Source organism: Xenopus laevis, chromosome 2S (assembly GCF_017654675.1).
Source record: "Xenopus laevis strain J_2021 chromosome 2S, Xenopus_laevis_v10.1, whole genome shotgun sequence".
In the NCBI taxonomy this organism is placed as follows: domain Eukaryota; kingdom Metazoa; phylum Chordata; class Amphibia; order Anura; family Pipidae; genus Xenopus; species Xenopus laevis.
The window spans coordinates 59,923,662-59,938,281 of record NC_054374.1 but is presented as its reverse complement, the minus strand read 5'-3'; the positions used below and the strand labels follow the sequence as shown (position 1 = coordinate 59,938,281).

At 37.2% G+C, this 14,620-nt stretch overlaps 1 protein-coding gene across 3 annotated transcripts; it reads left to right on the top strand.

Moving 5' to 3' along the window:
• Positions 1-914: 914 nt before the first annotated feature.
• Positions 915-14,162, top strand: chit1.S (chitinase 1 (chitotriosidase) S homeolog). Of its 3 annotated transcripts, none has more exons than XM_018248255.2 (12): positions 915-944; positions 1,885-1,950; positions 4,156-4,185; positions 5,641-5,842; positions 6,736-6,792; positions 6,895-7,060; positions 7,292-7,416; positions 7,522-7,645; positions 8,209-8,394; positions 11,022-11,138; positions 12,402-12,531; positions 13,800-14,162. In XM_018248255.2, exons 2-12 carry the CDS (start codon positions 1,926-1,928, stop codon positions 14,105-14,107), a joined length of 1,470 nt encoding a protein of 489 aa, XP_018103744.1. In that variant the 5' UTR covers positions 915-944; positions 1,885-1,925; the 3' UTR covers positions 14,108-14,162.
• The last annotated feature ends 458 nt before the right edge of the window (positions 14,163-14,620 follow it).

Below are 14,620 nucleotides of genomic sequence, written 5' to 3'. Positions count from 1 at the left end.
CATGCAACTCACTTGCATGTTTCGGTGAAAACTCCGAAACATGATTGGCCACCACTGGAATCACCTAATGGTAGCGGGAAAGGGTGGGAGCTACAACATGCAGTTAACCACTGTTTAAATGTATACATATTTTGCATATATTATAAGTAGTGATGCACCAAATCCAGGATTCAGTTTAGGATTCAGCCGTTTCCAGCAGGAACCAAATCCTAATCATCTGTCTATTCGTGACACAACAAGGTAGTATGCTCGCAGATCTTTTACCCCTCATTTTCCTAATCCGCATATGTAAATTATTATTCAGACTCAGTTCAGTATTCAGCCAAATCTTTTGTGAAGGATGCAGGATTCAAGCGAATCCTAAAACAGTGGATTTGGTGCATCCCTTATTATAACCAGAAAGTCCATAGAGGTCCACTCCCTTCAAATCAAATAGTATACACTTGCCTTGGTGCAGAAACTAAACAGCAAAACATAAGCACTGCACTCTGTAGGACTTAAAGGAAAAAAAAACTATTATTTGTGAAAAATTTGTGGTCCAACTAGGTAGTGGGACCACAGCAGACTCACTCATTGGACTTGTGATGGTAAGCAGAATGTTAAATAATAAACAATTAATAATACAATAACTTTGCTCACAATTACAAGCCTCATAAATGCTCCTATTGTTATTATATAATAGACAGATAGAAGTGGATCCTGATCGCACAGTTTCATTGAGTGCACACTTGGTAAGCAGAAGTTAATAACAACCAGAAATGTTTGACGTTACAACATTACCGGTTCACGGGTTGCGTGACTATGCAGAACTCCTACAGGGGTGCATGATTAAGCACTGGTCTTGCATACTTTGGAAAGTCCCATTTTTCAGAATATAAAATAGAGTTTCCTGGTAATCTGGGGAAGGCACATGCTGAGACTCAATGACTAGAGCATCTTCAGAGGTAAAAAGAAACACAAGTGAGATTTTAAACATCTTTATATCCAATGTTTAACAAATTAATTTGCCTTTCTTTTGACACTGCTAAGTAATTTATATGATATTTATCAAAACTGAAATGTTTACCTAATTTTTATTCTGACACTGAACTGTTCCTTTAAGTTCTATTGCATGGACAGCAAAGTGTAAGCTACAAGCTTATATTTATTCAAAAACGTTTCTGCCTGATGCTTTTATTTCTACAATTATTATTTATTAAGTAGCTGGCATGGTGCTTGCTTCAGTTGAGGCATTCTCACCAGACTGACTTAGCTTAGCAGCACAATATGGTAATTATTATGCTTTATGTTATATACTGTAGCTACAAATGCAAAGATATGATGGCTTTTTTAAAAAATAAACATTTTATTTTGTTTATAAATTTACGGAGGTAGCGGCCTTCTATCCTCACAGTAACTTATTACCTACAAAAGGAAACAGAAATGAATGATGAACACATTTAATTACCTTTAAATGTGTAATTGTTAAGAGTTTAAAGTACTGATCATTCTCTGTTAATGGGATTATTGAACCCATCTTGCTGTTCTATAAGGCTGGTGCCACACACAACCATTGTCGGCTCGAGTTCAGTCACATGCAGCGGATTTTGGTGCTGAAACTTTTCAAGCTGCAGATTGGTAATAAGCAGAAAAGAGATATGTTTGGTATGTTTGCATACAAATGCAAACAGAATAAATAAAGAATTACTTGCTTTTAATACATACATTAATTTAATACATTTAAAAGTTGACCTCTCCTTTAAATGAGCATTTTCTCTGTAGCTGCCAGGATTCAGTTGGACTGAGGTACCAGCTTTTCTTTCCCAGCCCTGCATATCTGTTATATCTGTTATCTCACAGCTGCCCTAGTCCCACACTGATAACTGTCAATTTTGCATTATAAAGGCGCATATTGAACTGGGCGCAGTGCTGAGACGGACATAGACATGGGGAAAATGTTGCTTTGGGCGGGTGAGTCCACTGTCTTTTCTGACAGTTCTTCCAATTTTTATATAAAATTGACATATATTTGAAATGTTATGTTTAATCAGTTTTATCAGACTGACTAGGAACCATATAAACAACTCAATGGTTTTAAAATGGTTATTCATTTCAGACCAGGAACATTGGGTTACATATGTATAAATGTAACGGACAGGAATATGAGGGTTATGTAAGTGTCAGTGGCGTAACTATAGAGGAAGCAGGAGGATGGCCCAGACTCCGGGGTATGATTTCTCTATAGCTAATAAGAAAAAAAAGCCTCCCCAGTCGCTGTCTTACCTGCGGCATGGAAGGGGGGCGCAAGTCGGGTTCGGGAAGTGTTTGGGAGGGTTGGGGGTCTGAGTGCGCCAGGCCCCTCTGAAGATTCTTTCGCAGGGGGACCGGCACACTCTAGTTACGCCACTGGTAAGTGTCACAAAGGAGCAAATATTTAGGCATGGTTAGGAATTTTATGGGTCTTGTCCAATGGTCAGGCAACAAGGACAAGTAACAGAATTGTAAAATGCAGATATTTCAGGGCCAGAAAACGCAAGCCTGAGCATGGGTGTGCTAGAATGGTGTTTTTCAAACTGCGAGACTCTTAAACATTCATTGAGCCTTACTTTTTTTTCCAGATGAAAATGTAACTATAAGCAGGGCTGTGTTAAGGGCTTGTTGGGCCCTGGGCAAAGAGCCAAATGGTGTACCCGCATTATTGTACTGTGCATGGTGCGGCAACATTTTTGAAACAGCACAACTCAGATAAGTAGTATAATTGCTATATAAAATGCATGGTGAGGATATAAACCTCAGATGTGCCAATTTAATCCCTAAGGAAAATGGATAATGGGCAAATTAACTATATATTAGCTATGAAATTATGCAAATTATACCTAGACGTGCCAGTATAATAATATAGAAATTTAATATTCAGCAGATTTACTCCAGGAGTGTCAGTATAAACACTACAGAAGATAAATAATCAGCATAATTACCCCAGACATGCTAGTACAATTATTACAGAAAATAGATAACATACAGTATTAACCCCAGCTGTGCCAGTATAATCACTGTAGAACTGGCAAATAAACAATCCAAGACATGCCAGTATGATCAAAGAAAACATGGCCAATTGTTATTAACTCCATACATGCTAGTAAGATCAGTGGGTAGTTTGAAAGCATTACTTTACTCTTGCATAAGCAAAATACCACTAAAGCAAAGTTTTCTTCTTTCCTTGTTTTCCCACAGTTGCTTGGTTGCTCTCTGTCTGCCTGCTCAATATGCTCCAGAAAGACAGAAGAGTAGCAGGGGTAAGGAGGGCAGTGAGAGGGAAATACATTTTAAAACAACTTTCTAGCACAGTGTGCCCTTGCAGATGCCCAATTGGCCCTGTGGTTAAAGTAATAAGCACGAATAATTCCACCGGCACACAGGTCTTTAGTTGCAAGCAGGGATAACCCTTGCTAAATTTTTATTTGCGTGATGCATCACGCAAATAAAAATTTAGCAAGGGTTATTTGGAATTATTCATGCTGGAAGTTTGTGGGTTTCCGAAGCCCTCTCGGCCGGGCACCGGGCAATACACGTTTTGGAGAGCCAGGGTGTGCAAGCTGGTAACTATATTTGTGTCTATAAAGTAATAAGCAACCTTCCAATATGCATTTAAAAATATTATGTAATTGTAATTGCAAACAGAATCTTGTTTTGAGGAGAGCTGGCTTCTGTTACATTATTTTAACAGTCAGAACTACATCTGGAAAAAAGGACAAACTGCTCTCAGCTGCAATTACATTTGCAAATACTAAAACTAAATAACAAGCCTGACTTTTTCAACTTTTTGGAAAGTTGTTTTAACTAACATTAATGGGCATTGCAGATATGTTTGAAGGCACTTCTAACTCAGATTGTTATATACTAATGGTACCTGCAGCTAAGCGATAGGCATTAATCTGAGTGCTGCCCTGAGATGTTTGTAATCTCTGCACTGGAAGAGCCGAAATTAAATTTCTAGTCTCAAAGTTACCAAAAGCAGCTTCCCCCCCCCCCCGTAACTTGCAGTGTGCCACAGCTCAAGGAAAGTTTCCACTCCGGATATTTTGAGTCCTTATTTCATATTACTGTTTTATGTGAAACTGAATTAGGTTTCAGAACTGTAAGCTCAGTGTGACACAAATGTTTGTTCTTCCACAGGTCTGTTCCTGCTGTTGCATTTCCATCATGGTAAGGAAGGCTTTGTATTCAATGAAAATATAAAAAAATGGAAACTTAAACAGCCTAACTGCTATTCATTTAATTTTTCTCCAATTTAGAAAAAAGTACTGAACAGGGGGAGAGAGAAACTGAATTAAAGGGGAACTGTCACTCAGACATAAAGAAACTGTATAATAAAAGGCCTTTTACATTAAAAAAAACCAACCAAAATTCTTTTTATAGGTAAATAGTCCATACCTGTTGTTAATGTAGTTAAAATTTTCAGCTGTCAATCATATACTGCCTGCTCTGCCTCTATGCCGAAGGCAGTCAATTACTTTCACTTTTCATTCTGCACTTGCTAGATGTCACTGCACTACTCGCATTTCCCCTCCCTTCCCACTAACTAATTGTGTAGCTAATGCAGGGTCGGACTGGGCCAGCAGAACACTGGGAAAAAACCCGGTGGGCCCCAGTCCTCATCGCTCCCCACTGGCCAAGAACCTCTCCCCGATCAGCTTGCCTCCCCCCAAAAAAGCTATATGTGGCCCAGCGTGCCGGCGTTCACGCATGCGCTGGGACCCGGCAGTTTTGAAACCCCATGGGCCCCCAATGCTCCAATCTGACCCTTAGCCCATGTATGGAGATGGTCAAGTTTGTCCTAATAACAGTGTCCACAGAATGGCTCCAGCCTTCTTGCTGTGATTTTATAATTCCAAGACTGAAGAAAACACCATTTAAAAATCTATATAGTGTAAGCAAAGTTTATTTTGCTTGATGAACCCAATTATTTCTTAGGGTGACAGGTCCTCTTTAAGCTCAGTTCACACAGTGCATTTGTCCACTGGTGTTTAATTTGCCCCGTGTGTGCTGTGACAGATGGATCTCATCCATTCCTGCCACTTTGCATACACAACGAGGCATATTTGTCAAATGTCGGATTTTGAATTCATGGGAGCTTTTCAAAACGCCCATAAACTCCCATGAACTTGAAATTCAACCAAAAATCAAAATGTATTTAAAAAAAATCTAATTTTCTGAACTAGGGTGAATAGGATCGATCCAAATCGAATTCCATTTGAGTTTTAAAAACTCAATTCAAATTTTTTTCTCTGAAAAAAACTCAAATGTCAGGAAGGCTCCAAATTGATCGCAAGATGTCTCCCATTGACTAAAACAGCTATTTGACATGTTTTCGGTGGCGAATAGTCAAATTTGAGTTCTTAAAGGGTCAGAGTATGATAAATCTAAAAAATTTAATTTACATCTTTTAAAATACTAGAATCTAATTTTAATAATTCCCTAGTCTAATTTTATAATAGTTTTGTTCATAAAAAAATTTGAAAATTCGATTTCAAAATTTGAATTTTCAATTTGACCCTTGATAAATATGCCCCAACATATCAGTCTGTTCTCTAGCACAGCAAATCTACATTAGCTTTATAGTGACAAGATTAAAACTTGTTCCTTTTATCACATCCTTAGGATTTGCCTACAAACTGGTATGCTACTTCACAAACTGGTCCCAGTACCGGCCTGAGCCTGCTAAGTACATGCCAGGGAATATTGACCCGAAGCTCTGCACACACCTCGTCTATGCCTTTGCCACCATGAGCAGCAACAAGATCGCACCTTATGAATGGAATGATGATGTTCTCTACAAGCAGTACAATGCCCTGAAACAACAGTCAGTATTCTATGTTACCATATACCTTTAAAATACCAAAAGTTACAATTTAAAAACATAGCAGAAAAAAGACAATATTAGACTAAAAATTCAGTACTTTGCAGACCAGTTTAACCTACGCTGTGGCATGACAGAATACACAGATATACATTTACATTACATTACAAAATACCATTTGTAAGACACTTTTAGCAACATGTTCAGTGTTATGATATTTTAATACAATAGAATTATATGTATTTAAACATTTAACCTTTCCCACCAGTATTAACTTGCCAACCAGATTGTTAAAGGAAAACTATACCTCCAAAATGAACACTTAAGCAACAGATAGTTCATATCATATTAAGTGGCATATTAAAGAATCTTACAAAACTGGTATATATATTTTAAGTAAATATTGCCCTTTTACATCTCTTGCCTTGAGCCACTATTTCGTGATGGTCTCTGTGCTGCCTCAGAGATCACCTGACCAGAAATACTACAACTCTTAACTGTAACAGGAAGAAGTGTGGAAGCAAAAGACACAACTCTGTCTGTTAATTGGCTCATGTGACCTAACATGTATGGTTTGTTGGTATGTTTGTGAGAACAGTGAATCTTACGATCCCAGGGGGCAGCCCTTATTTTTTAAAATGGCAATTTTCTATTTATGATTACCCAATGGCACATACTACTAGAAAAGTATATTATTATGAAAATGGTTTATTTACATGAAGCAGGATTTTACATATGAGCTGTTTTATGCAATATCTTTTTATAGAGACCTACATTGTTTGGGGGGGTATAGTTTTCCTTTAATCTGAATGACTACCTTGTTTAAATTTTTAACTGTTGCACCTTCTACAACTACTTGCATCATTCCTGACACTGCTCTTGTTCTTTCATCCCAGAAATCCAAATCTGGTGACATTATTAGCTATTGGTGGCTGGAACTTTGGAACACAGAAGTAAGTGCAACATTCTATATTCTACAGTGGTTATAGAGAATATTCTACTGGCCTTTTAGGAAAAATTCAAAATAAACCTTTTTACTTTTCCTTTCACTTTAGGTTCACAGAGATGGTCTCCAGCGCTGCCAACCGTAAAACATTCATTGACTCTGTGATTTCATATCTCCGGCTCTATGGGTTTGATGGCATTGACCTAGACTTTGAGTATCCAGGATCTCGAGGCAGTCCCCCTGAGGACAAACGCAGATTTACTATCTTAACTCAGGTCAGGACAGACAACTGGAGAGTTTGGCTAATGTTTAAATATTAATATTGGTCAAAGTTATTGGTCAATATTAAGACACAAGATATATATATATATATATATATATATATATATATATATAGATATATATATATATATATAGATATATATATAGATAGATAGATACAGTATATGACCTATTTTTGTTGGAGCTCTGTATTGCTTAATTTATCTTGCCCTTGAATTTCATAGGAAATGCTTAAGGCATTTGAAGAGGAAGGAGCAACCACAAATCAGTCACGTCTCCTAATGACTGCAGCTGTGTCTGCAGGAAAAGGAACCATTGATGCAGGATATGAAATTGCTGAAATTGGAAAGTAAGTAAAGCATTTGAGAATGGGAATAAAGAGATATACCAAAATTGGTGTACTTGGTGTATATCCCCTTGCCCATAATGCATTTTGTCCCTTTTTGCTTCTCAGGACCCTGGACTTCATTAGCATTATGACCTATGATTTTCATGGTGGCTGGGATTCTGTGTCTGGACACAACAGCCCTCTGTGCAAGGGATCCAAGGACTTTGGAGACTTTCAGTATTTCAACATAGTAAGAGAGCTTTAACACCACTAACCCATACTAATGAAACGTATCATATCGGCTAAAATATTTCCATATTTTCACCATTGTTGCTTAGTGCAGCTCACATAACTGCTTGTGAGAAAATATTTTATTGAGCATTGGTCGGCATTCTTCAACTGTTAGATTGCCAACTTTCTTGGAAACCTTTGTCGAAATTTAAAGGGGAACTATCGTGAAGATGAAAATTTAATACGAGCTTCCACATAGTGAAATACGAAACTTTCGCATTTATTTCTTATTTCAGTATGATTTAAGATCATATTACATTTAATTCTGAATTCTTATTACGTAATCTTTAGATTGGAGAAGGTATCTGTACTATGTAAGATGAAAAATCTAAGCAAAAGACTTTTCAGAGGTGCTCTGTAGCATCATTCCGAACATTTTTGAATAAAGTGGAGGATATCAATAAAACATTTACTGCATGGACATAAGCATAAATACATATGCACAATATTTTTTAGTCCGTGTTTTCATTTGTTGCATCCGTGTGTGTCCATGTATGTGACTTTTCCCCTCCTGTCCCACAGAGATATGCTATGAATTACTGGAAAGATAATGGAGTCCCTGCACAGAAGCTTCTTATAGGTTTCCCAACTTATGGACGGACATTCAGAAACCCAAATCCTAGCAACTGCGATGTGGGGATCCCTGTATCTGGAGCAGGCTCTGCTGGGCAATACACTCGCGAGGCTGGCTTCTGGGCCTACTATGAGGTAACAATTGATACAGTAACCGGAACAGTAACACCAAAAATGAAAGTGTATTAAAGTAATGAATATAAAATGTACTGATCTGAATTAACTGGTACGACTAGTGTGTTTCTTTCAGGAAGTTTGTATAAACAAGCTGTTGTGTAGCCATGTGGGCAGCCATTTAAAGCTGAAAAAGGAGAAAAGGCACAGTATACACAACAGATTATATATATTCTCTCTAGTATACAAAGGGATTCTTCAGAACTTATCTGTTGTCTACTACATCTCCTGTACGTGAATGGCTGCCCCCATGGCTGCACAGCAGCTTGTTTATATAAAATATAGTTGTGCTTCTGTACCAAACACACCAGTTTTACCAGTTCAGGGCAACACTACATTATATCATCATTCCATTAAAAAACTTTCATTTTTTGGTGTGTTAAAATGCCTAATAAATGCCAAAGAAATGTTAATTTTGTGATTTGATTTGGATTGTAACATTGATCACTGTACTAATTACTTTTTACATGAAAAAGAGTTTATATAGCATGTGCACAGTATATGTATGTCAGTTATAATGCAAACGCCAGAGTAGAAATTGCCAAACTGTATTAAAAATACATAGCAATGTGAATTACAGTACCTGCTACCTAAAGGTTAAGTCAAAGTCGTTTTTGATGTACTATTTTACTCTTTAATACTGATATAGATTTAGAGAGAGACATTTCTGCAAGTATAAAGAATTTGGTATTCACACTCATCCTGGTCATAAATTCTCTACAATTAAAATAAGTAAAAAAAAAATATTAAATGCAGCTCATAGACAAGCACGGTGAGTTAGATGGGTAATGTAAAAGCTTTGAGAAAATACTTTATGGCAAAAATATAAGTAGCAAACAAAGCCAATACTATGATAGATTAAAAAATTGTTTAATTTCTGGTGTCAGTATCTCTTTAACAATAATTACACATTTTGCTGTATTGCGATATAGTGAAAAAAGTGTATCTTTTTTTGTCATAGAAAAATTAAAGGGGTAGTTTAGCTTTAAATTAACTTTTAGTATGGTGCATACATTATTATTATGAGACAATCTGCATGTGGTCTTCATTTGTTTATTTTTTGTGTTTTTTCTTTTATTTAGCTTTTTGTGCAGTAGCTGTATATGGTTTGCTATGGTGTTCAATAGACTGGAATATGAATAGGGAATTTTCAATAAATTTGAATGTACTCACAACACGAATGGGAGGTTAGTTAAGAAAAAACTCGAATATCTACTTTTCGATCGAATAGTGTCGACCCAAAAATTTTAATCGTATTCGAAATTTATTCGAATTGAGTTCTCTGAAAAAAAACCCTCAAATGTCAGGAAGGCAATTAACATATTCAAATGGTTCAACAGACCTCTGCCAATTGACCATGAACTCGGCAGGTTTTAGGTGCCGAATATTTGAATTAGAACTGTTGCGATGGTCGAGGTGTGATAAATCTCACATTCTAATTTACAATCTAATAAAATTTAAAATTTGAATTTGTGTGTTTTGACACAAAAAATTAAAAAATTCAAATTTACCATTTAAACCTTAAGAAATCTGCCCCTAAAAGTTAACTTCAAGGTGAACCCTTTTATATACTTCTGTGCAGCTGTAAAGTTTTATAATTAAAAAAAACGTTTTTTGAAGGTAAAAGTTACTGGGACAGATACAGTTAAGGAATATACCCTGCCGTCAATTTTATATTCACTTATTTTAAAGGTTTACTTATCCTTTAATGTTCCTGTCTCTAATGTTTCAGTTGTCTGGAGGAAGAAAGAGGCTGCTCTGATGTTCTTTTGCATAGGAATAAAATTAGAAACCTTGCTCAAATCTTTCCTAAGAAGAACATCAGAGCAGCCACTTTCTTCCTCCAGACAACTTCCTTGACTACTAGGTGGTCAGACTGGAGGGAAAATGACCAGCAGGTGGAGCTGTTGTAACACAATTCATTCATATTAACAGTACATGTATCCCTTAAATACAGGGCTGTCCAACAGGCAGCCCGCGGGCCGACCCCCCCCTCCCCCGTGTGTGGCCCCACCTTCCTGTTGTGTTTGATTCCAATGTGTAAGATTTAAATGGTATCACTACAGAGATTAACTGGCCCCTGTATTGTTTAAACCTCACATTCAGACTAATCCCCTGTATTGTTCACACCTGTGATCCCCCTACATTGTTCACACTTGTGACACCTCTATTGTTCACACCCCCACAGCCCTGTACTGTTCACAGCTGAGACCCAGACTGAAACTGCCCACATTGTTCACCTGTTCACACTTTATACAAAATGCTTATGGGGCACCAGCACTGTGTCACTGTATGTAGAGTGGTTCTGCTAGGTTTCCCTGTCTTTTGCTCTGTTCTGCCTTCCATATGCTCCCTGTGTGTGTCATACTCTGCCTGTGTGTGACATACTCTGCCCGTGTGTGATATACTCTGCCTGTGTGTGACATGCTCTGCCTGTGTGTGCCCTGCTCTGCATGTGTGTGACATACTCTGCCTAGAGAATATTCGGACAAGCAGCCTTTAGAAGAGCTATTTATTTTAAATGTTTTTCTGACTTAGTTAAGACCTCTTTATTTTGACTGCTTATAGCATTAACTCTTTTCTTCTAGATCTGCACATGGCTCAGTGGCACTACAGTTAACTGGATTAAAGACCAGAAGGTGCCATATGCCTGCAAGGGAAATGAATGGGTTGGATTTGACAACCAAGAAAGTTATGAATGCAAAGTAAGAAGATAAAATGTTTATTATTGTATATGCAGCTTTTTGGATTGTAATATCATATAATATATATATATGTGTATTAGTGATGAATCATCCAGGATTTGGTTCGGGATTCGGCCAGGATTCGGCCAATTCCTCTGCCAGGCAGAACCGAATACACATATGCAAATTAGGGACTTTTTGTCACAAAACAAGGAAGTAAAAAATGTTTTCCCCCCTCCTTTGCATATGCAAATTAGGATTCAGTTCAGTATTGGGCCAAATCTTTCGCAAAGGATTCAGAGTGTGGCCGAATACAAAATAGTGGATTCCGTGCACCCCTAATATGGTTTTAAAAATTAGTGGTGAGCACAACTTTCCCTTGTTTGTGTATACAGGAGCAGTGACCAGCTCCATGTTGTAGCTCCCACCCTTCCCAACTATAGTCAGGTGATACCACTGGTGTCTAATAAAAGGGCAGCCAAGTTTGGGAGTTTTACTTTGAAAGCAGCTAGTAAGTTGCAGGTAAAATTTGGTCTTCCCTTTGTAAAATGTATAATGAAGAAATAGAATTCTTAATGAATCAGATGAAAATTGAGCATAGGACTGGCCAGATATGGGATGACTTTGACGTAGTTGGCCAGCTTAAATATATTGCAATATATGGACAAACAATCCTTGTTTTGTTTAAAGGGTAAGGCATTTTTTAGTAGCAGTATGCACAAAATGTCTCTGTCTTAAATATATTGATAATGGGTTGAGTGCAGAGGACTCTTGTATTTGTCTATATATATAAATATATATATATATATATATATATATATATATATATATATATATGCGTCCTGTGGGTATCAGCACTCGATACTTATATGAGTTTGAGGTGCAGGATCAAATTAATGATACAGGTGATGCAAGGATCAGCACACTCATTTGTAGAAAAGCAAAGTGTATTTTATTTCAACACAGCATTGTGTCCAACGTTTCGGTTCCTCCTTGATAAAGGTTCCCAGGAGGAACCGAAACGTTGGACACAATGCTGTGTTGAAATAAAATACACTTTGCTTTTCTACAAATGAGTGTGCTGATCCTTGCATCACCTATATATATATATATATATATATATATATATATATATATAATCATATATAAGCATCAAATAATCTAGTAGAAAGATCCAGCAAGATTATGTCAACTTGCAAGCACCAATGATTTCAATAGTGTGTCCATCATTTCCCTGGTGGCCTATGTTAGATACATTATTTGATGGCATATTTTGCTCCTTAGGTTAAGTTCTTGAAGGAAAGTGGCTTTGGTGGTGCCATGGTCTGGGCTATTGATCTGGATGATTTCTCAGGAACCTTCTGCAACCAAGGAAAATATCCTCTCATCAGTCACTTAAAATCCATCCTCAACGGTAAAAGGTTTTTAATTATCCTGTCAGCATCTAAACCCTCTATTTTATTACAAATTTTTTATTTAGGTTCTAATTAGAACATAGCATCGCAGTGGCATAACTGGATGTTACTGGGCCCCAGTGCAAAATTCATTTTAAGGCCCCCGACATATCCAGAGGTTGCACTGTTTTACTAATATATGTTGAAATTGCTCATTAAGGCCTCATGGGCCCCCCTGTACTTCCTGGGTCCCATGTGTTTGCTTCCTCTGTAGTTACACTAAAGAACATAGATAGGCATAAAAAATTGTAACTAAAGCTGACTTAAACAAATGTATAAGGTACCCATATGATTGTTGCCATGTTTCCTCATTTTCTTGAAGACAAATGTAAAGGAAATAAAAAAGAGTTTGTTGTCAACAGCAAATACCTTTTGCTGATAAGTTATTTAATGCTCATGATGGTACACATTAGTCAAAACCTATGCATCGCTTTGTTCTTCCAGAGTTGCCCAAAGTTGCCTTACGAGGAAACTTTGGGAAACTTTGGAATGCGTAGGTTTTACCACCAGCACTTTCAATTATTCCCGGTGGAGAAGCATTTTGGGAAATTTGTCACCTGCAGTCGTGCAGAGTTAGAATATAATGGGTGACAAATCTACCTGTCGGCCATCACCCTTAGTAGCTAAATTCCCAAAGAAAACTGTAGTAAATGCATTTCAGTGAAAGAGAATCCAAAAATGCTACAATTCTCCAATTTAATTAATTCAGTCATGTAGTTATCATCTATGAATTTGTAGGTAGCACACATGATGTAGGTGGGAATTAAACACCACTTTACTGGTATGTCTCCACTTGTATGGAATGAAATGCAGAGACTTAGACCATACTAGGAAGAATGCTGTAGTACTATTGGCTGATGGATGCACTTCTATCTATAGCAATGTCAATACATATGCTATCATAAAATGTTATATTATGAAATAAAAATATTCATTTACTCCCGCATTTTGAATCGTTCCTGGGACATGAGTATTTTTTTGTAGGGCATAGTTTGCTTGGCACCATTTGTGTGATTTGTATGTGTTCAGCCTGGCCAACTAATCATCACTTTTTCTGAGACAAGAAAATGACATGAGGTGATTCACTGCGCACAGATTTACTTCACAGATAACCTTTTTCCTTGAACACACTAATGTATGTGTCTGGCTGCATAAGTTGCCTGTAAAGTGCAGATCTACAGTGCCACAATTACAGTGTAACAAAAAGTATTGTATTTCATTGTTTTAGGCTCAGTCACAAAGTGTCCCGGAAATCCTTGTGGAATCGATCCAACTGTAGCCCCAACAAGTCCAACAAACCCTGAAGAAACAACTACATCTCAAACAACCTCCACACCTGCGTCTACAACTACAACTACAACCCCCTCTGGCGATGAAGTTGACCCTAACTTTTGTGCAGGAAAAAGTGACGGACTGCATGTAAATCTTGTGAATTCTAACCGTTTCTACATATGTGCTGGAGGAAATACATATCCAATGCAGTGTGCAGATGGGTTGGTGTTTGATAAGGCATGCAACTGCTGCAACTGGCCATAAGCCAATCTGTTTTAGTCTTAGGGCTTTCTAAATAAACACCTTCTATTAAACTGCATATAAGTCTTTATGTGATGGGGATGTTACAAGTACAATTTTTTTAAACACAGCATAAAAGAAAAGTGTTGAAATACCAGTGTATGGAAATGTCATTTGATTGGACAACTTTTGTGGTCAGCTGTAATGCTATATGAACACCTTCACTACAAGTTGTTTCAAACACTGTTTTTTAGTTTAGTTTAGGCCGAGAAAGATGAGGGTTGGGGGGGAAAACTAACTTAGTACCTCAACGCATTTGTTTCAGATTTGTTTGAGAAAATTCCACAAATTTAAAGGGATACTGTCATCAGAAAACATGTTTTTTTCAAAACACATCAGTTAATAGTGCTACTCCAGCAGACTTCTGCACTGAAATCCATTTCTCAAAAGAGCAAACAGATTTTTTTATATTCAATTTTGAGATCTGACATGGGGCTAGACATTTTGTCAATTTCCAAGCTGCCCCTGGTCATGTGA

What these genes read in the sequence shown, in the direction of transcription:
- chit1.S (XM_018248255.2), top strand. Translation starts at nt 1,926, where the DNA reads ATGGGGAAAATGTTGCTTTGGGCGG. An exon ending in GCTGTTGCATTTCCATCATG is followed by an intron (nt 4,186 to 5,640) that starts GTAAGGAAGGCT and finishes TCACATCCTTAG; the next exon opens with GATTTGCCTACAAACTGGTA. An exon ending in TGGAACTTTGGAACACAGAA is followed by an intron (nt 6,793 to 6,894) that starts GTAAGTGCAACA and finishes CTTTCACTTTAG; the next exon opens with GTTCACAGAGATGGTCTCCA.